Source organism: Mastigoproctus giganteus, chromosome 9 (genome assembly GCF_048544385.1).
Source record: "Mastigoproctus giganteus isolate SK-2022 chromosome 9, ASM4854438v1, whole genome shotgun sequence".
Lineage (NCBI taxonomy): Eukaryota > Metazoa > Arthropoda > Arachnida > Uropygi > Thelyphonidae > Mastigoproctus > Mastigoproctus giganteus.
This window is the reverse complement of record NC_143583.1, coordinates 24,515,018-24,533,728: the sequence shown is the minus strand read 5'-3', so window position 1 is coordinate 24,533,728 and position 18,711 is coordinate 24,515,018. Positions and strand designations below refer to the sequence as shown.

The 18,711-nt window shown below is 37.2% G+C and overlaps 1 protein-coding gene across 1 annotated transcript in view; it reads right to left on the bottom strand.

Moving 5' to 3' along the window:
• Positions 1 to 16,241: 16,241 nt before the first annotated feature.
• Positions 16,242 to 18,711, bottom strand: part of LOC150080102 (monocarboxylate transporter 12-B-like) — a 58,297-nt gene continuing 55,827 nt past the window's right edge. Inside the window, exon 6 of the mRNA XM_090381370.1 lies at positions 16,242 to 18,545. Coding sequence (XP_090237496.1) covers positions 18,355 to 18,545 — 191 coding nt within the window. The 3' untranslated portion in view covers positions 16,242 to 18,354. The remainder of the gene's footprint in view (positions 18,546 to 18,711) is intronic.

Genomic DNA, 18,711 nt, shown 5'->3' with positions numbered 1-18,711 from the left:
ACTCAGAGGAAGTCTCCATGGACTGGAAATGAGCAAGTGTATCCCCAATTCACAAAGGGTATCAAAGGGTGACACGAGTAATTACAGACCTGTTAGTTTCACTTCTGATAATAATGGAGTCACTGGTTAAAGAAGCATTGCAGGATCATATAGACAAGACTGCAGTAATAATTCAGACACAGCATGTATTTGTTAAGGGGGAAGAATCGTCTGACAAATCTGATTGGATACTATGATGTGGTTACAAAGGAACTGGATGCAAAAAATAATTTTCATATCATGTACTTGTATTTCAGGAAAGCTATTGATACTATTGCGCATAGAAGACTGTTATACAAATTAGAGGGGTATGGTATTAAGGGTAATTTGCTACAATGGATAAAGGGGTAGTTGAGTGGGAGACGACAGAGAGTGGTAATCAATAGACGTTCATCAATGATATTGATGAGGATTAATGTATATCAGGATTAATCTCCAAGTTTGCAGACGATACAAAGGTTGGCAGGGTTGTTAATGGCAGTATTCTACTGCAACAGGATCTAGAAAAGTTGGGCAGATGGACTGAGAAGTGGCAACTAAAATTTAAACATTGACAAACGCAAAGTAGTGCGTATGGGTAGCAGTAACCCCAGAGAAATGTACCAACTGTGTGATACTACACCCAGGGAGGTGGAGAATGAAAAAGACGTGGGGGTAATTGTGTAGTCAGATACGAAGTTTTCTGAGCAGTGCAGGCAAGATGCCAGAGCAGGTCATGGGGGTAGTGTCAACAATATATAGGAATTTTGCTAGTAGGGAAAAGGAGGTGATTATCCCCTTGTATAAGGCAATGGTCAGGCCACGCCTTGAGTACAGCGTACAGGTCTGGAGGCCTCATTTTAGGAAAAATGTAGAGTTGCTTGAGCGAGTACAGAGAAGGGCAACAAGATTGGTGAGGTTAAAGAAGGGATCCTCTTACCGAGAAAGGCTTAAGTTCTGGAAATTGCAGCGTCTGGAGACTAGGCACCTACGAGGTGATCTGATTGAGGTGTATAAGGCCTTGAATGGTTTGAGCAGGCCCAATTCTGATGGAATTCTTCTTGTTGCTCAGATTACGAACCTGAGGGGACATGAATTCAAATTGAGGAAAGATAGTTATAGAATAATTTTGCGGAAATTTGTCTTTAGTCAGCGGGTGGTTAATTGCTGGAACAAACTTCCGTCTGTTGTTGTGGAAGTTGGTAGTTTAAATAAATTCAAGGAGGAACTGGACTTTTGGTGAAACACGTTAGGCGCAAGCTCTTTCAGTAAAATCGGAATACCGGACCTCTACTTTGAGTATACCGTTTGGCTTTTTTAGGTGCATTGGCCTATAAGTATAATAAGTTTATTGTCTTCATCATGTCCATCCGTCTGTCTCTCCGTGAGCATTTAATAACCCGACTCCCACTGAACATTTTTAAATGAAATAATTTTATATTTGGGCCTTTTAAAATATTTTTGGAGTCGTTGCAAATTTTATTTAGTGTTTCAACAGTTTTCTTCAACAGAAGGACACTATTGATGAGGATCTCTCGAAATCTTTCAGTTGGTACTTTGCACGCGGTACAAATTATTCGTTTAAAGTTCTAAAGCGACATTCAATTTGATAGATACATTTTTCTCCAACTGCAGATTGGAAATGCCATCCGGTTTATGAATGTCACTCTGTTCTCAAGAAAGATCTCAAACAGTATCGCGATAATAAAAGTTCCTTTACAGACTTAAAGTGATGTAATTCCTTCTAAGGAAACATGTGCACTCTTAGAAGGCGATTTATGTTGGACAGTAGAGCTAAGATGATAGGTGATATCCATGATCAAAATGTGAGGGGAGGTGCCGAGTTCTCACTTTTCAACAACATCAATTTATCTGTTGCTTCTTTTCAAGGACATGTATATTTAGCTTCTGAAAGCGCAGATACTCGAAACTTGTGATAAAAGAAGCATGTTTTCTGTATTATGTCACCTGACTGGGATTATCCACATTACTTCACTATTATTTCACTAGTGAAGCTTCTCACTAACAGTGTGCCACTGATAAACATGCTGCTTTTAAGCATTGTCTGTGTACTGGACTCGTGGCAGTGTTAACTATCATCACTAACACGAATCTTATAATTATCTGAAAAATAATACTGACTTTTGCTGAGTGTATTATGTTTAAAACAATTATAACATTCGTGTGCGCGCGAGAGAGAGAGAAGAAAAAGAAGAAGAGGGAAAAACAAGGAAAGAGAGGAGATCGAAGAAGCAAGAGAGCAAGATGAAGAGAAGGTAAAAAGCAAAGGATGGATAGAGTAGAGACCAAGAAAATGAAGAGAAAGCAATGACAGGAGAGAGAGAGAGAGAAATGAAGAGAAACAGTGAAAGGAGAGAAAGAGAGGAGAAATAGAAAATATAGAGAGACAGACAAATGAGGAGAAAGAGAGAGAAATAAAAATTAAACAATAAATTTTCTGTTTATACTCCTGGACGACCAGACGAGTTCACAAGATAGACACAATACAAGAAACAGCACCGTATTCAGCAGTCACGGGCTTGAACCCCGGTTACTGAATGCACGTGTAGTTATGCACCCGCGCGCCTGACCACTAGGCTACGGCGTCCTTCTATAGAGAGGGAATGATAGAGAGGGAAAGAGAAATAAAGAGAAAAGAGAGAATGAAATAGAGAGGTAGATACAGAATGAAAGAGAGTAATGAAGAGAAAGAGACAGAGACAGAATGAAACAGAGAGTAATGAAGAGAAAGAGTGAAATGAGAGAAAGAAAGAAGAAGAGTGGAGAAAAAAACTCAGGAAAGAGAGAACATTGAAGAAGAAGAAGAAAAGGGAAAAAACAAAAGTGAGAGAGAGAAGGATGATGAGGAGATAAAATAGAAAGGATAGGTGGAGTAGAGACAGGGAAGATGAAGAGAAAGCAAAGACAGCAGAGAGAGAGAGAGAGAGAGAGAGAGAGAGAGAGAGAGAGAGAGAGAGAGAGAGAGAGAGCGGAGGAAGGAAAAACAAGGAAGAGAGAAGGTTGAAGAAGAAGAAAAGGGACAAAACAAACAAGAGAGAAGGATGAAGAGAAGGAAAAAAAAACAAAGGATAAATAGATTAGAGACAGAGAAAACGAAGAGAAAGCAATAGCAGCAGACAGAGAAAAATGAAGAGAAAGAGTAAAAAGGAGAAAAAGAGTGAAAGGAGAGAAAAAAGAAATGAAGAAAAAGGGTGAAAAGAGAGAAAAAGAAATGAGGAGAAAGAGTGAAAGTAGTCAAAGAGAAACGAAGAGAAAGAGTGAAACGAGAGAAAGAGAAATGAAGAGAAAGAATGAAAGGAAAGAAAGAGAGGAGAGATAGAAAATATAGAGAGACAGACAAATGAACAGAGAGAGAGAGAGAGAGAGAGAGAGAGAGAGAGAGAGAGAGAGAGAGAGAGAGAGAGAGAGAAATAAAAAGAAAATAGGGAAAATGAAAGAAAGTGGTAGAGACAGAATGAACGAGAGAGAGGTAGGTAGAGACAGTAAAGAAGAGAAAGAGTGAAATGACAGAAGGAAAAAAGAAGAGGGGAGAAAAAAACTAAGGAAAGCGAGAACATTGAAGAAGAAGAAAAGGGAAAAAACAAAGGTGTGTGTGTGTGTGTGTGTGTGTGTGAGAGAGAGAGAGAGAGAGAGAGAGAGAGAGAGAGAGAGAGAGAGAGAGAGAGAGAGAGAGAGAAGGATGAAGAGGAGATAAAAAAGACAGGATAGATAGAGTAGAGAAGAGAAAGCAAAGACAGCAGAGAGAGAGAGAGAGAGAGAGAGAGAGAGAGAGAGAGAGAGAGAGAGAGAGAGAGAGAGAGAAAAGGATGAAGAGGAGATAAAAGAGAAAGGATAGATAGAGTAGAGAAAGCAAAGACAGCAGAGAGAGAGAAAGATGAACAGAAAAAAATTAAACGAGAGAGAAAAGCAGAGAAATGAAGAGAAAGAGTGAAAGGAGAGAAAGGGAGAGGAGAGATAGAAAAGATAGAGGCAGAATGAGAGAATTATAAAATGAGAGCAAGGTACTTGAGCAAGTGATCACCGGATAATCGGAATATTTTGGCAGTTTAAGTGCGTCAATCATAGCCTATTAACCTATCCCAGTGACTTTTTTGCATCAGTCATTAACCCTGCCGTAAGGACTTTATCGGAGGACGCGAGTAATGCGATGCTGACAGTTCCTCGTAAACGATCTGCGTGTGTCGTTTTTGCACGAGCTGGGAGTACGAAAGCGAGATAAACACATAACAAAAATAGAGCAGCACTAGTTGCACACTCATCGCGTTGCCCTCTCGTAAGATGAACTCTGTTCTGTCCTTGAAATGGGGCAGTGCATGACCTGGAACCACCTTACTGATCAGAAAGGTAGGGAATCGTACGGCCGCGCGCAGCGAAGTAAACACCGGTTCCAAAGGTTGCAGTGACTTAGGCAGATGGTATGAAGATCGAAAGCGTAAGGTCAAAGGGCTTCCAATTCCATTCGCTTTGTTTCTGGTGATTTAAGAGGTTATCGTAGGTGTTGCGGTGAGAAGCCAGCTGTTCGTTCGGATGGGCTGCAAAGCCTACTTAGCCCTTGGACTCATTATCAGAAGATAAATCACCATCGTGCTTACAAAATCTTTGCTGACCACCACTCGAAGAAGAAAAAAGGTGTTGATAATTACCATGGAGATAGCGTAATATATTTGACATTACGCGCACCAATCAAAACAAACATATAACATTTTTCACAAACAACATGACAAATGATCATAAAGTTAACATCTTCTTCTCAAAAGATGCTGTTAGCGTTCACTGGAGCCGAAAGTGCTTTTTGGGACTTATCTTGAGTGCGAACGCTGCTTGATTAATACAACGTACGCACTCCATCATGGTATAGAATTTCATTTGCTATCTGATCATATCGATATAAAATGCATTGGATTTCAGAGTGAGTTATCTATTATGCAAGCAGTTCCTTGGTGGTTATTTTAGGATCCTTTTCCCGAACAACAGAGTGATTTCTGAAGATGAGGATTTGAAATCTGAACATCAAGGAAGCCACACACGTTTGCTACACTGGAAAAAAGTAGATAAGAAAACAAATTATATGCTTCCCTCTTCACACAAGCATGTATCCAGTTGACCTTTGAATTTATTCAAACTATCAGCCTCAATTACCTGCAAGAGCAACTTGCTCCAACAATCGACTCGCTGGCTAAAAGAAGACAAACTTCCTACAATTTAATTTAAACCTCAAGCCCTGTAATTTGAATTGGAATCTTTATAACAGTGAGAATTCCACCTTCGTCCATTTTACTAATCCCTCTCAGGGCCTTATAACCCCAATCAGGTCACTTCTGAAGTGCCTAGTTGCCAAGCTGTGAAGCCCACTCAATAGGAATTTTCCCTCATACTGTCATCTTTCTGCCCATCTCACCATTCGAGTTGCTTGTCTTTGAACCCTTTCAAGAAGCTCAATGTCTTTTTTTTTTCAGATGAGGTCTCCATACTTGAACACAGTATGCCAAAAGTGGTGTTGCAATTGCCTTATACATTGAGATTATGACCTCTACAGGATAATGTTCGATAAAACATCGATAGGACACCATGGGTTTTCCTGGCTGCCTGTTTACACTCTTCAGAAAACTTCATATCTGCCCGTATTGTAACTCCCAGATCTGTTTCCTCCTCTACTGTTTTTAATTCAACCCCACCAAGTGTAAGACCTTACATTTAGCAGCATTAAAACATACCACTTCTCTGGCCATCTTTGAAGTCTGTTCAAGTCATCCTAAAGGAGCGCTGCTTGGCACTGATCATTAACGATTTTGCCAATTTTTACGTCATCTGCAAATTTTAACATCACGCCTTCTATTCCTTCATCGATGTCATTTATGAAAATGGGAAACTACAGTGGTCCAAGGACCGATCCGTGAGGGACCCCACTCCAATATTTTTCATACCTTCCAATATAAGGAAATTATTTAAGCTTTTTAAAAAAGACATAAATACCATGCTCTGATGCATTGTAAACTGACGTATTTTGTAGCTGAATTCAAAATAACTTTAACGCCCCTTTTAAAAAATTCTAATTAAATCATGGTCCTGTTTCAATCCAGTATCAATTGCGGCAGTCAAAGAGGAACTTACTGATCATTTCCTGATTTGGCATATTAGTTCGCCACAAGTGTGCTTGATAGGATTCAGATCAAAATCTAGGAAAGCTAGGCCAATTTTGGAATCCTGTAATCCCCTACGATGCTTGTACAGGTTTGACTTAATGGAAAGTATCCTGCTGGACATCCAAGAACCAAACTAATGCAATGATATGGAATCTCAAAGTGATGTCCCCATTCTCCTCGAAACAAGCAAACCGACGAGAATACACGCAATTTATGGACATAACACATAGGTGGATGAGGTTGTCTTTGGGTAACCTTAATATAAAAGTTTTTTTCCCAATGTTCATAGGTCCACCAACTTGATATATTCTTTTATTTTGTTGGGCTGGGTAATTGTATGCTAAGCTTTGTAAAATCGTCTTTGTGGATTATGCAACCACTTCGACCCATGCTGGTTTCTGGTGATAACCCTACCGATTCTTGAACAATTTTATACATGTTTCCTATCTCGGTACACTTGCACATCGAATTGGTGTTCAAATATTTTTTAGAGGGCTGTATTAACTGATTCAGTAATTATTTTTTATTATATAATTACCCTCATAGTCAGTACAGTGACTACAGTTTCTTTTCTTTCATACCAGTCGAAAGACTTTGGTTCAAAATTGAAATTCATAGGCGTTTCACATCTTGGCGAAATGGATCGGTCTCGAGAAGGGTTACACATTCCCCCCCCCCCAGACAGTCGGATATTCATCCATCAAAACCATCAAACTGACCATAGAATTCAAGTTGCTTAGCCTCAGTTGCCTTGGTGCAAAAACAAAAGCAAAAAAAAGGTAATTGCACTGAATATAATCATATCAAAGTTGATGATACACAAACCTCATTAAAAGAGTGATAGAAAAAGTTCTTTCATTTCCATAAATATTTGGTTAGGCTATTGTTATCCATTTTAATGTGTATGCCACTCTAAAATAAAAATACTTCTGCATGATCTTCATTAATTGGCATGAATAATCTATGTATATAAAACGCCAAGACTATCTATCGATCGAATTGTGTAGTTGTTTCTAAATTGCTTGGCAGTCTATATATTGTTGCTTAGCAACTGACAACTGCCTTCTCTAATGGTGAATCACTATTTCAGGAACGACGTAACTAATAGATCTTGCAGTACGAGTCTGTAGGTCATTCAGGGGATATAAGTGGATGAGGGTGGACGAGGGGAGAGGAGTAATTTGTCTTTGGAGGGCAAAAAATAAACATTCCAAAAATTGAATGATGGGTAGAAGTGTGGATAGATAAGGGATTACTACACCCTAATAGTAATTATACACTGGTGTGCAAAACTTAAGGACTAACATTATTTCTAAAGGTTACAACCACAAAATCTTTATTTAAGGTAGTCTTTATTGATGAGAGTAGATTCAATCTCAGCAGCGATTCTGGACGTCAGCTATTCTGGCGAGAGGATGGCACACGGTATCACCCCGCAAACATCACTGAAAGGGATTGATTTGGCGGTCAAGGTGTTCTCGTCTGGGGAGGCGTTATCTTGGATGGACATACACAACTCCAGAACTGGAAGGCGGTACTGTAACCGGTGCACGCTACTGTACTGAGATAATCCTTCCCCATGTGCATCTGTTTCGAGGTGCCATTGGCCCCCTAGTTCGTGTTTATGGATGAAAAAGTCACACCCCATCGCACTGCAGCTGTTGATATGCTTTTAGAAAGTGAGGACATTGTTTGGCCTGCCCGTTTCGTTGATCTAAATCCCATCGAACACATATGGGACGCTCTGGGGAGACGCCTACCGGTACGTCCACACTCACCAGAAAATTTTAACCAGCTGAAGATGGCGCTGGCAGAGGAATGGACGATGTTTTCGCAAGAACTTATCAACAACATTGTTCTAAGTATGGATAGGCGGTGAAAAGCCTGCATCAACATAAGGGGTGGCCATATCTCCTACTGAGGACCTTCCATCTTTGGCAGTGATGCATCTGCATCATGGCAGCCAGTGCTATGTTGCCATTTTTGAATAAAGTTCCTCTGTACCGTTTTGTTTCCGTTGTTGTGTCAGTGTTGTTTCCTTCATCATTTCTGTACCTCACGAGGTTCCTTTGCTATGCTTTCCGATATCCAGGCCACTCCTATGAGAAGCTACAGTTGAAAACCTGACTTGTCCTTAAATATTGCACACAGGTGTAAGGTGGAATTTCTTCTGGTATCGAGAAATTCTTTCGCTTTATCGAGGACACAGATTAAGTCATCAACATCAAGGTTCTGAACGTCCGTTAGCATTTCTGAAGGTCTCCCAGTAAAGCGTAATCAGTTATCCTGACTAAACAATGAAGGTTCAGTTCTAAGAATCAAGACTGGAGTACTGTCCTTCAATTGCACTGATTCCATAAATTAAGAGAGGCGATGCAGTGATCATCTGAACTGTCCAATTACGTCCATGCATATGACGGAGGAAGTTTCTAGATATTAAGAATTCTTCAGAATTCTAGAATTGGTAGCTGTTATTGAACCAGTTTTACAACAGCTTACTGATAAAAGTATGGATTTGTTTGTTGATCTTCATTAACGCAATCTATGTGGAAATAATCAACAGAAATTTGTGTTTAACTGTGTTCTGTCTACACGAATGATTCCACTGGATGACAATTTTGCATCATTTGAATCCTGTGATTTTCATCACAGGACTCAAATTTCTATTAACAATGCTGAAGAGTCTTATCGACTATGTTGAAAGTTGGTTGGTTAATATTTGGTTTATGGCGCAACTTGGGGCCATAATGCACTAAGTCCAATGAAATGTAGCTGGACATGAAATAAATTCTGATTATGTAATGATATTTGTAATAAGTTTTAAACAATAAAAGGGTTTTGTATTTGGGTTTTGTACGTTTAACTGCCGCTCTACTGTAGAATCTTGGTTGATACTGCCGAGTCATTTCCACAGATGTAATAGAGGGATGACTCCACAGATGTAATAAGATGTAATAAGAAGAAATTTATTTGTTTTAAAAATACATTGCAGCAATCACTATGGAATGGAACACCAAGAATCACTTTCTGCCATGATTTCGAATGTTTATACAAAATTACACATTTCTGCTAATTATTAAATAATAATTATTAATAAATAATATTTCCTGTCAGTTAGTTAATTATTAAATTAACTATTAATAGTCATTAATTAAAAATAACTGTCAGGTTCAAACAGTACTAGCTGCCTGTAGTTGTTTTGATAATTTAGTTGTGAAAAGCTTATGATTATAAACAACAAAAAAAAATTAAGAACTGTGGTGAATATACCACAAGAGATGTATTAGCAGGAAATACTCCAAGAGAGGCTGCAGGGTTTCAGACCGCCTTCCCCACAAAAGATTCAATCAATCTATATAGTTTTCAGACTTCAATTAATCAACCTATATGGTCTTCAGACTCAAAAGGATGTGAAATAACAGTCACATACGCAATGAATATCACTGTTAATTATCAATCATTGCATTTTTCAATAATCGTGAAAATCCACTTAAAGAAAAGTGGATTTTTACGATTGAAATTTGTGGATATTGGCGATCAACCTATATAGTCTTCTGGATTTTGACGAATATTTGAAATAAATTTGTTATCATTATTTCCCAACCACCAAGAGATCAAATGCTGTAACGAGGATAGTTGTGTATCTCCCACGCTCCTCCTTTATCACAAAAATCTATGTTATCTGTTCTTCGATCTTCTGTTAGTTAGTTGGACACTGGATGGTTTTAAAATGCCTGCTCATTTGTCGTCTTAGGTTTGACTTTGTTTATCTCCAAGTCAAAAACTGCAACTTGGAGACAAACCATATGAGTGTTGTTCAGCGAAAGCGCAGACTGTGGATTGGAGAATGATTAAAACCAGACACCCAGAGAACGCATAAGCGTATATGAAATTGTGTTTCTTCATTCCAACGATAAATAATATATCAAAGAGGAAAAGTAAAATTAATTTTTACAATGTAAACTTCTAAACATATCTGATCAGCGTTTAAAAAATAAACTTGCAAGGTAAAAAGAAAATGCCACGTAACAACTTAAGTTCCAGGAAATTCAGCTACAGATGAACTATAAAGTTGCACGTATGACCGACTGGTAATGGTACAGATCGAAGGTATACTGACTCTCGACCCAGAATCATGCATTTATTGATTCTTTTGGTCGAAAGGCCTAATTTCTTCAAAGAACATCAATAACTGTCAATTAAATTATTTCAGAATAACGGCTTGTCCTAAATAATTCAGAACAGCCACGATAAGTTTAATCTCAAAACTCCTAGGAACATTAATAATTTACATTAATCGCAAAACGTAAGGAGAATTTCCTGAAAGATAATGAAAAATTTAACCTTCGTTATATTTAGGAAAAACAAGAGTTGTAGAGAGGATAAAATTCTTTAGAAGAATTCTAGTAAGATTTAATATATATTATACTTAAACGTACTCCAATATAAGGATGAAAAACGACTCCAATATAAGCATTTTAACTAAAATGCTTATATTGGAGTCGTTTTTCATCCAGTTAAACTGGACGTCGTTTTATCTGAAAAATTATCAGGTTCGGTCTCTGAAGTGAATGGGATGTTAAAACGCAAACTGACTGCTGTTAATTATTATTAACCTAATGGCCATTTCTCAAATATTTGAATACAGATGTTTATAAATGTAACCTGAGATGTGGGCTAACAGGTTGTTTAATGTCCAATGTGCGTATTGTATCTCAGTGTCACTCTCCACGTGTGCTTTCACACCCAGCATTCAAGAGTTCCATGCACAGGAAAGAGAAAAATGGCAAACCCAATAAATATGGCAAACCTAATAATGCACTTTTAGTTAATTATCAATCATATACTTTCGAAATGAAAATTATATCAACTTTCATGGTTCTACTGTAACAACCTCTAGAGGTATTTCTTGGGGTTTTAATGCAAATAACATGTATTCCCAAAGATAATTATGTACATATATTTTTAAAATCAATGTTTGTAATGCATGTGAAGTTCGCTAGAACTGGAGGTTGATGAGTATGCATCGGTGGTATTGCTGAAGGTTTGCTAGCACATTGAAGAAATACTTATAGCCCGATGATAGAATAATTTTTTCTTTATATTTTAACAAAATAAAATAAGAGTTGTGCGCTGTATAATTTTGAAACTTGTGTAGGTGTTGCAGTTATTTAATCGAAGCTTATTGGCTGCGTAAAGAAGTCTGATCAACTTTTGACATCACTGTGAATGACGTTTTAGTACGTCATTGCTAGATACAAGAGAGTTACTTTATCTCTCGATCCACTTAAAAAATTTTCTTTGAAATTTTGATTAGATACTTGCTTTTAACCTTTTAGACTACCATCGCATGAACTACTTCAATCATTTCCATCTGAATGAAACGAAAACAGTAAAATACGAAAACAAACTGCAAAAATGAATTTAATTTCATTCCTGGTAAGTGTAAGAACGCGTGCTGCTGTATAGACAAGAAATATGATCTGAGCACGAAATTTCGTAAACGTATTTAAGAAAATCGACTCACGATACAGATAAGTATGCAGTGTGATAAGACACTTTTATCGGACATCGAGGGTGTTTGTTAATGATTAATGAGTTATATAATTTCAAAAAAACAGATTGTAATCTTCATACATTCTTTGATCTTAAAGCTTTAGCAAATTGAAAGTATGCATCGAATAAGTTTTTACTAACAGCTCAAAGGTTAGAAAATAAAGTAAATATTAGCATCAGGGACGTATGCAAGAAACTTATTCGATAGTAGGAGGAAACTCACACATATATTTTTTTAATTAAGGGGAAAGGAAGCTTACATTCCATATTTCATTCCAATTTATTTCTTCCAGAGTTCTTGGCCGAAAAGTGAAGAAAACAGTAACGACAAAAGTCTTCTCAAATCAGATTAGTAGAGAGCAGTTCTTTTCAATTTTTTTTTGGCTAGAAACCTTTTTATGCAAGGTTTTTCCCCCCTGAATCCTAATATATTAAAACATGCACAAATTAATTACACATCAGTAACAAAATACTTTCAGAAAATCTAAGATCCTCTTAGGGGTTTCCATGTTTGGGGACCCAAAGAGTTCGGTGGCTACAGTTCGAAAAACTCTGGTATAGAAGTTTTCCAGTATCTTCGATAAATCTGTATTAATTGTGTAGACGAGAGTGTAGATTTTGACAACACTGAGTAGCCACTTTATTGGATACGCCTACAACATCAAGTGTTTTTATCATGCGCAAACTTGTAGAGATACGTACAGATATTGCATGTGTACAATTCAATGCTGGAAAACTTCTGAAACTCATGTCTTATCTACCTGGACAAATAATAGATATGAGTATCTCGGAAACTACAATCCTGCTGCGGTTTTTACATCTCGGGTGTATCGAGATTGGTCCAATAACCAAATGACATCCAGCCAACTCAGTTAGTATAGTATGTGTTCTGTAAATGTTTTTTAAAATTCACAAAATCAACACTTATATATCTTTTATATAACTTTAATTATGCAGTACCCAATCGGCAATTAAGATTACAGAAACTGCACTGCACACAGTACCTGAAAGTCCAGTATTTAAGTAAAATTGTGACACACATTTGTTTTAAAGTAACATTTAACTCCAATGAAACTATCGGGACATAAGAAGAAACGAAAATGCACCCAAAATGATCACTCACCTGCTTTGTTTCTATCTTAAATTCTTATCCCGTTAATCGATTTTGGCACTCTTTCTCTTCTCGAAGACAGATTTAAATGCAAAGTAATTTAAATGTAAAAAAATTGGTAAAATATACATAAAAACGTAAGCACAAAATCAACACATAATATCGTAACATCGTCTTAAAAGTGCAACCGTTTACAAAGTAAAATTGGAAAAACAGATTTTGTAATATATTGTATTGTAATAAATAAAAAAAAAAAACACTATAAAATTATGGCTCATTAGACGCCATTAAACACTCATATAAATCTCTTAATTATCAAGAATAGATTAAAAGGAGAATTGAGTGCTTTGCTACTGAATATGAATTGATGGTATGCAAATATCCTAGAGAATTGAGGGTATAACCGGCTTGTGAATCAGACATTATTTCAATAATGTACCGTGCAGCATAGCATAGTAATACGTACCACTGATGGTATGTACACTTTTCTGAAGTGGTACCGAGAAATAATAATGTTATCCTAATACAAGAGAAATTTGGCAATACAAGAAAGTTCACTTTAATTTCGATAGTGGCAATAGAATAAAAAAAAATAAGTTTAGAACTTTTGAAATATTTAGAGTAATAATTTAAATAATAAGAAATCCAAACGTAGATAAATTCTGTTGTATTAAGACTAAATATGGACACTGCTCTTCGTGGACTAATGTTATTAGTGGAGTCCCCCAGGGTTCGGTGTTGGGCCCATTGCTGTTTTGTATATTTATCAATGATATTTAACCCCAAGGAGTCGCATCTGGTGAGTATGGGCTTGGCAAACACAGCGTCCTGAGCTGGATATCATCATCCTTCTCTTTCTTGGTGATTCCTCTCTCTCTCTCTCTCTCTCTCTCAGGGTAACTCGGGAAATTTTTTTGGCTGGCGCGGCATAAGCCTTAGGCTTCCTTGCATCATATGGCTAATAATAATAATAATATTGATGAAGGATTATCAGGGTTAATGTCTAAGTTTGCAGACGATACGAAGGTTGGCAGGGTTGTTAATGACAGTAATGAGAGTACGCTACTGCAACAGGTTCAGGAAAAGTTGAGCAGATGGGCTGAGAGGTGGCAACTGAAGTTTAACATTGACAAATGTAAAGTACTGCATATGGGTAGCAGTAACCCCAGAGTAACGTATCAACTGGGTGGTACTACACTCAGGGTAGTGGAGAATGAAAAGGAGCTGGGGATAATTGTGCAGCCAGATATGAAGTTTTGTGAGTAGTACAGACAGGTTGCAAGAGTAGCTCATGGTGTCTTGTAAACGATATGCAGAAATTTTGCTAGAAGGGATAAGAAGGTGATTGTCCCCTTGCATAAGACAATGGTCAGACCACACTTTGAGTACTGCGTAGAGATCTGGAAGCCTCATTTTACGAAGGATGTAGAGTTGTTGTAGAACGAGTACAGAGAAGGGTAACGAATTGATTTGTAGAACAAAGGGTTTCTGTTATGAAGAAAGGCTTAAGCTCTGCAAATTGCAGCTTCTGGAAACTAGGCACCTGCGAGGTGATATAATTGAGATGTATAAGGGATTGAATGGTTTGAGCAAGTTCAATGCTGATGGGATTCTTCCTCTTGCTAAGAATACGCACTTGAGAGGGCATAAATTCAAATTGAGGAAAGACAGTTGTAGAATAGATGTGCGGAAATTTGCCTTTAGCCAGCGGGAAGTTGATTACTGGAATATATTTCCATCTGCTGTTGTGGAAGTTGATAGCTTAAATAAATTCAAGGAAGAACTGGACTAACTTTTGGAGCGAATGGATGGGTGAAATGAGAAGGTTTTTTTTTTTTTTTTTTTTTTTGGCTGACGTTGCATAAGCTTGCTTTCTTGCATCATATGCCTCTACTTAATGCTAATGTTAATACCAGTGAATGGTGTAATGCGACGTATACTAAACGCGGAAGATTTTCAGATCACCAAGTACATTGCATATTACTGAGATTTACTCTCTGGCCGATTTGTCTGTTTTTCTGGACGAAAAAGCCGAGTTTCCGGGGGCTAAAAATCTTGCTGTCCAAGCCCGAATAACTCAGCTTTGGAATAAAAAAGCACATAAAAGTTCCTTGCGTCACTTCCGGGTTTCGAACCCAGGCCTTTTTCATCCAGTGTGAGAAGACAGTGATTATAACCACTGTGCTATACGTGCAGAGTACTGTAGTCCGCGATGAATAAGTAAAAGATAACGTATAAGCATGTGCAAAGGCAGTATTAGTAGCAGCAAACCTCTAAAAACTAAAAATAGTTAGAAACGGCGTCGTTTTAATTGTATCTCATATTGTGAATACCTTCACAACGAGTTGCCATGCTATTGCGCTACTTCGAATAAGTAACGCTTCACCAATGGAGAAGACTATTGTTACTTATTCTCTGCGGATACCACCACCCAGACGGCACCGTTTCAGGGCTATTTGGCCCTTCTTCTGCTGCCTTTGTACAAACTTGTACATTGTCAATTGTCTCGCAGCCTTATGCCCTTAAAATGCTTTAGTAACATAAGATATTATAGAAATGTATCTTATCAAAATTAAGTTAAAATGAATGTTTATTGGAAATGCATCTGAAGCACCAATAACTATGATGGTTTCAATAAGTACCATTCCTTTATTAGCAAATAAAATAGTGAAGAATTTAGTCATTTGGTGCATTTTCTTCATGTTATTAATATCGAAGAAAAATGCCCACTTTCATATATTTTTCTTCATCACCGAATTTAATTTAAAATCTCGATCGTGAACAAAAAATGCCTTTGGCTGTGAAATTTGAATGAAAAATGGTTTCGAATTCTTCGTACATAGAATAATTTTTTCTCTTTGGTACTTGGATACATGAACAACCATTTATTTGAGAAATTGTCGCCACTTTAACTCTTTCAGAACACCAATAAATCACATATGACAAATGTCGGAATTCTCGCAGAGATGTCATCAGCTTTGTCTTGCTGCAAAAAAATTCCGACAAATGAAAAATAAGTTACATGTACAATTTCAGAAAACCATTAAAATATTCTAATATATTAACCAGCCTCTCAGAAGTATTTCGCTAACTCTGAAGGGGGATGAAGGATGCAAACTGGGCATATACAGAAAATGGTGTAAGTGTCTAGGAAATATCAGATTAACAGTATCAGCCAGGATGAGTCGCAGTAAGTTCCAAACCGGTACGATTATCGGAAATTAGTTGTATTTTATGACTGATACTAAGTCAGTTTAATAGTTTTAGTGATAATGAAAGGGAAGATACTCCAAATACTTGGGGTCCCAAGTATACAACAGCTTGGATTCTTCATGGTATGGATTGAACGAAGTGCTGAAACCTATTCGCCCACCTGTTTGATTTGGAACACGTGATTCAGTTACTGAGTGTTCCTTTTCATGAAAAGGGCAGGTGTACCTAATAAAGTAAGCACTCAGTGTAGGTGTGTAAATTCAGTGTTCTAAAAGTCGTGTTGTCTGCTTTTCGGTTGTATTGTAAAGGACTATTTTCTAGTTAAATAAAGGCATTTCCTTATTTTAAGAAAAAGTATCCAGGCTTTGCGGTTTTGGTACTTGGACTTTGGTAGTTAGAAAAAACTAATTTCTCAGCGGGGTATAATCCTGCCAGTCCCTTACAGAAGATGTCAGATGTTTATTCATTTCTTAGAGTTAATATTCGGTATTACATGTAGAATCATGTAGAGTTTTAGTAATTAGCCTTTTTTTAATTTCCACGTTCCAATAACTTTTATTTTGGAACATTGCAGAAAACGTCTTATGAGAATTGAATTTGATCAAAGCTACATCGAATCTTTGCATCTTGTAAATATTCTTATGGCTATAGCTGCAGGATACATATTTAATTGAAATAATGACTTCAAGTTAGCATTCTGCTTCAAATTATTGGAATAGAATGCAAATTTATTACTTTAACCGTCTAAGTTTAACAAGTTGTGCTTTCATTATTGTAATTACAAATATTTTCTGGTATGACTAATGTCTCAGATGATTACAAGAGATTATAATGAAAGCCCTACATGAGATTCATAATCAAACACTTTTATAAGCATCAATTTACCTGTTAATCCGACAAATTCGTTAATCTAGAGAAAAATAAGGAAATTTTCCATAAGGATTTTTTCCATTATTGGATTTGTAGTGTTCAATCGAAATCCTTCATTGTTTGTTACTATTCTAGGACTCATATAAGAGAAAATTTTCCCATCGTTCTCAATTGTGAACTCTGTTTAAATACCTAAATGTACATTAATCAAATTTTTGCAAAGTATTTACACACCAAATAGCAATCTGTGTGAAAATTTACATACTGGATTACAGCAGGTACAACTGCATTCTTATCGACAACATTAAGATCTTAAACGTCGATATGATTTTGATTTGTAGATGGATAATTGACTAATATCCATAATATCGAAGTCTTTTAGGCACGTAAGAGAAGGCTTTGGAATTATGGTACCTTCATTTCTGTCAATAACACTCATTGACTTACACATCTTCGCTCTCAGTCTTAAGGCACATTTATGGACGCTTTTGACTTGGATGAAAAGTAATTTAGCAAAGAAAAAATCATAAGTTCTCTTCCGCATCACTTTCCTTTTGTGCAAACAATTGGCGGCCATTACAACTAGTTCGGATACAAAGCAGAATTGCTGCCAGTCAGATGAATTCTTTTGGGTAAATGCAACATGGTATCACAGCTACGTCAGTACAGTGCACACTACCTCGGCCTGTTGCTGTCGCAAGTGATCTCTCTCTCTCTCTCTCTCTCTCTCTCTCTCTCTCTCTCTCTCTCTCTATTTTTGTTCCTTTCACACGCCCGTGCTGATGTCCCCAACTTTCAACAACAAAAATGAGATGTCTTTGCGGAAACTAAACAGTTAAATGCAATCACTTATTCGAAGGTTTCTCCTACTCATGAAACAAGTACATTGAAAGCGTTAATACCTATTCTGTTCTCTCCAAGCTGTACACTGAAAAACAAAATGACCACCATTTCCAGTAATGGCAATGTCGTGATTGTCTTATCCAGTATTCATACCTTGTCGATCGAAGGTACTTACCAATCCTGACTGCCAATAACATTATCTTCTATCTTCTATCTGTGGAGCGTAAGCACACAATCTTTCCACTTGTGCATCCCTCAAACTTTGAGAAATATCTCGGCAACAGAAACGTTAATCATCTCATAGTCGAGCTTTTTCACCACGCCTGATTGACCCCCTGATTTCGGGAATGTAGAAAGTAAACATGGAATGAAACAATGTTGGACATCTTTGGAAAGCAAACTACGCAGCAAACTAGAGTGGACTACAGTCTAAACCTTCGAAAACGTGGAGGATAAACGGCCGATGATTCTTTGATGAGCGACTAGGTTTACGCTTCCGCTAACGTAGTTGAAAGTGTGCGAAGTTCTTTCCATTATCAAATTAACACATTGGAGATTGCGCAATGATCTCGAACGATTTCATACGATGGTGTGCTCCAAATCCCGACACACATCATCGGATCCGTCTAGATGTTCTACTGGAATTTTCCATGATCTTTCCCAGCGAGCTATCCCTGGAAGGGAGAAACACATCACTCCGGATACAGCAATGAGACTTCCGGCGATATAAAAAGATGCGTCATAACTTCCGGTGCTGTCGTAAAATAAGCCTATGAAAATGAAACAAATACTTAATATATCGAATAGAAACTGAGAAGTAGTTTGATTTCTATAAACTTAAACGAGGGTGAATCAAATGAACAATTATTTTGCTATAGCATGCATTCATATAAGAATTTATCAATTTATCAGCGACCGAACAACCGAAATTATTTT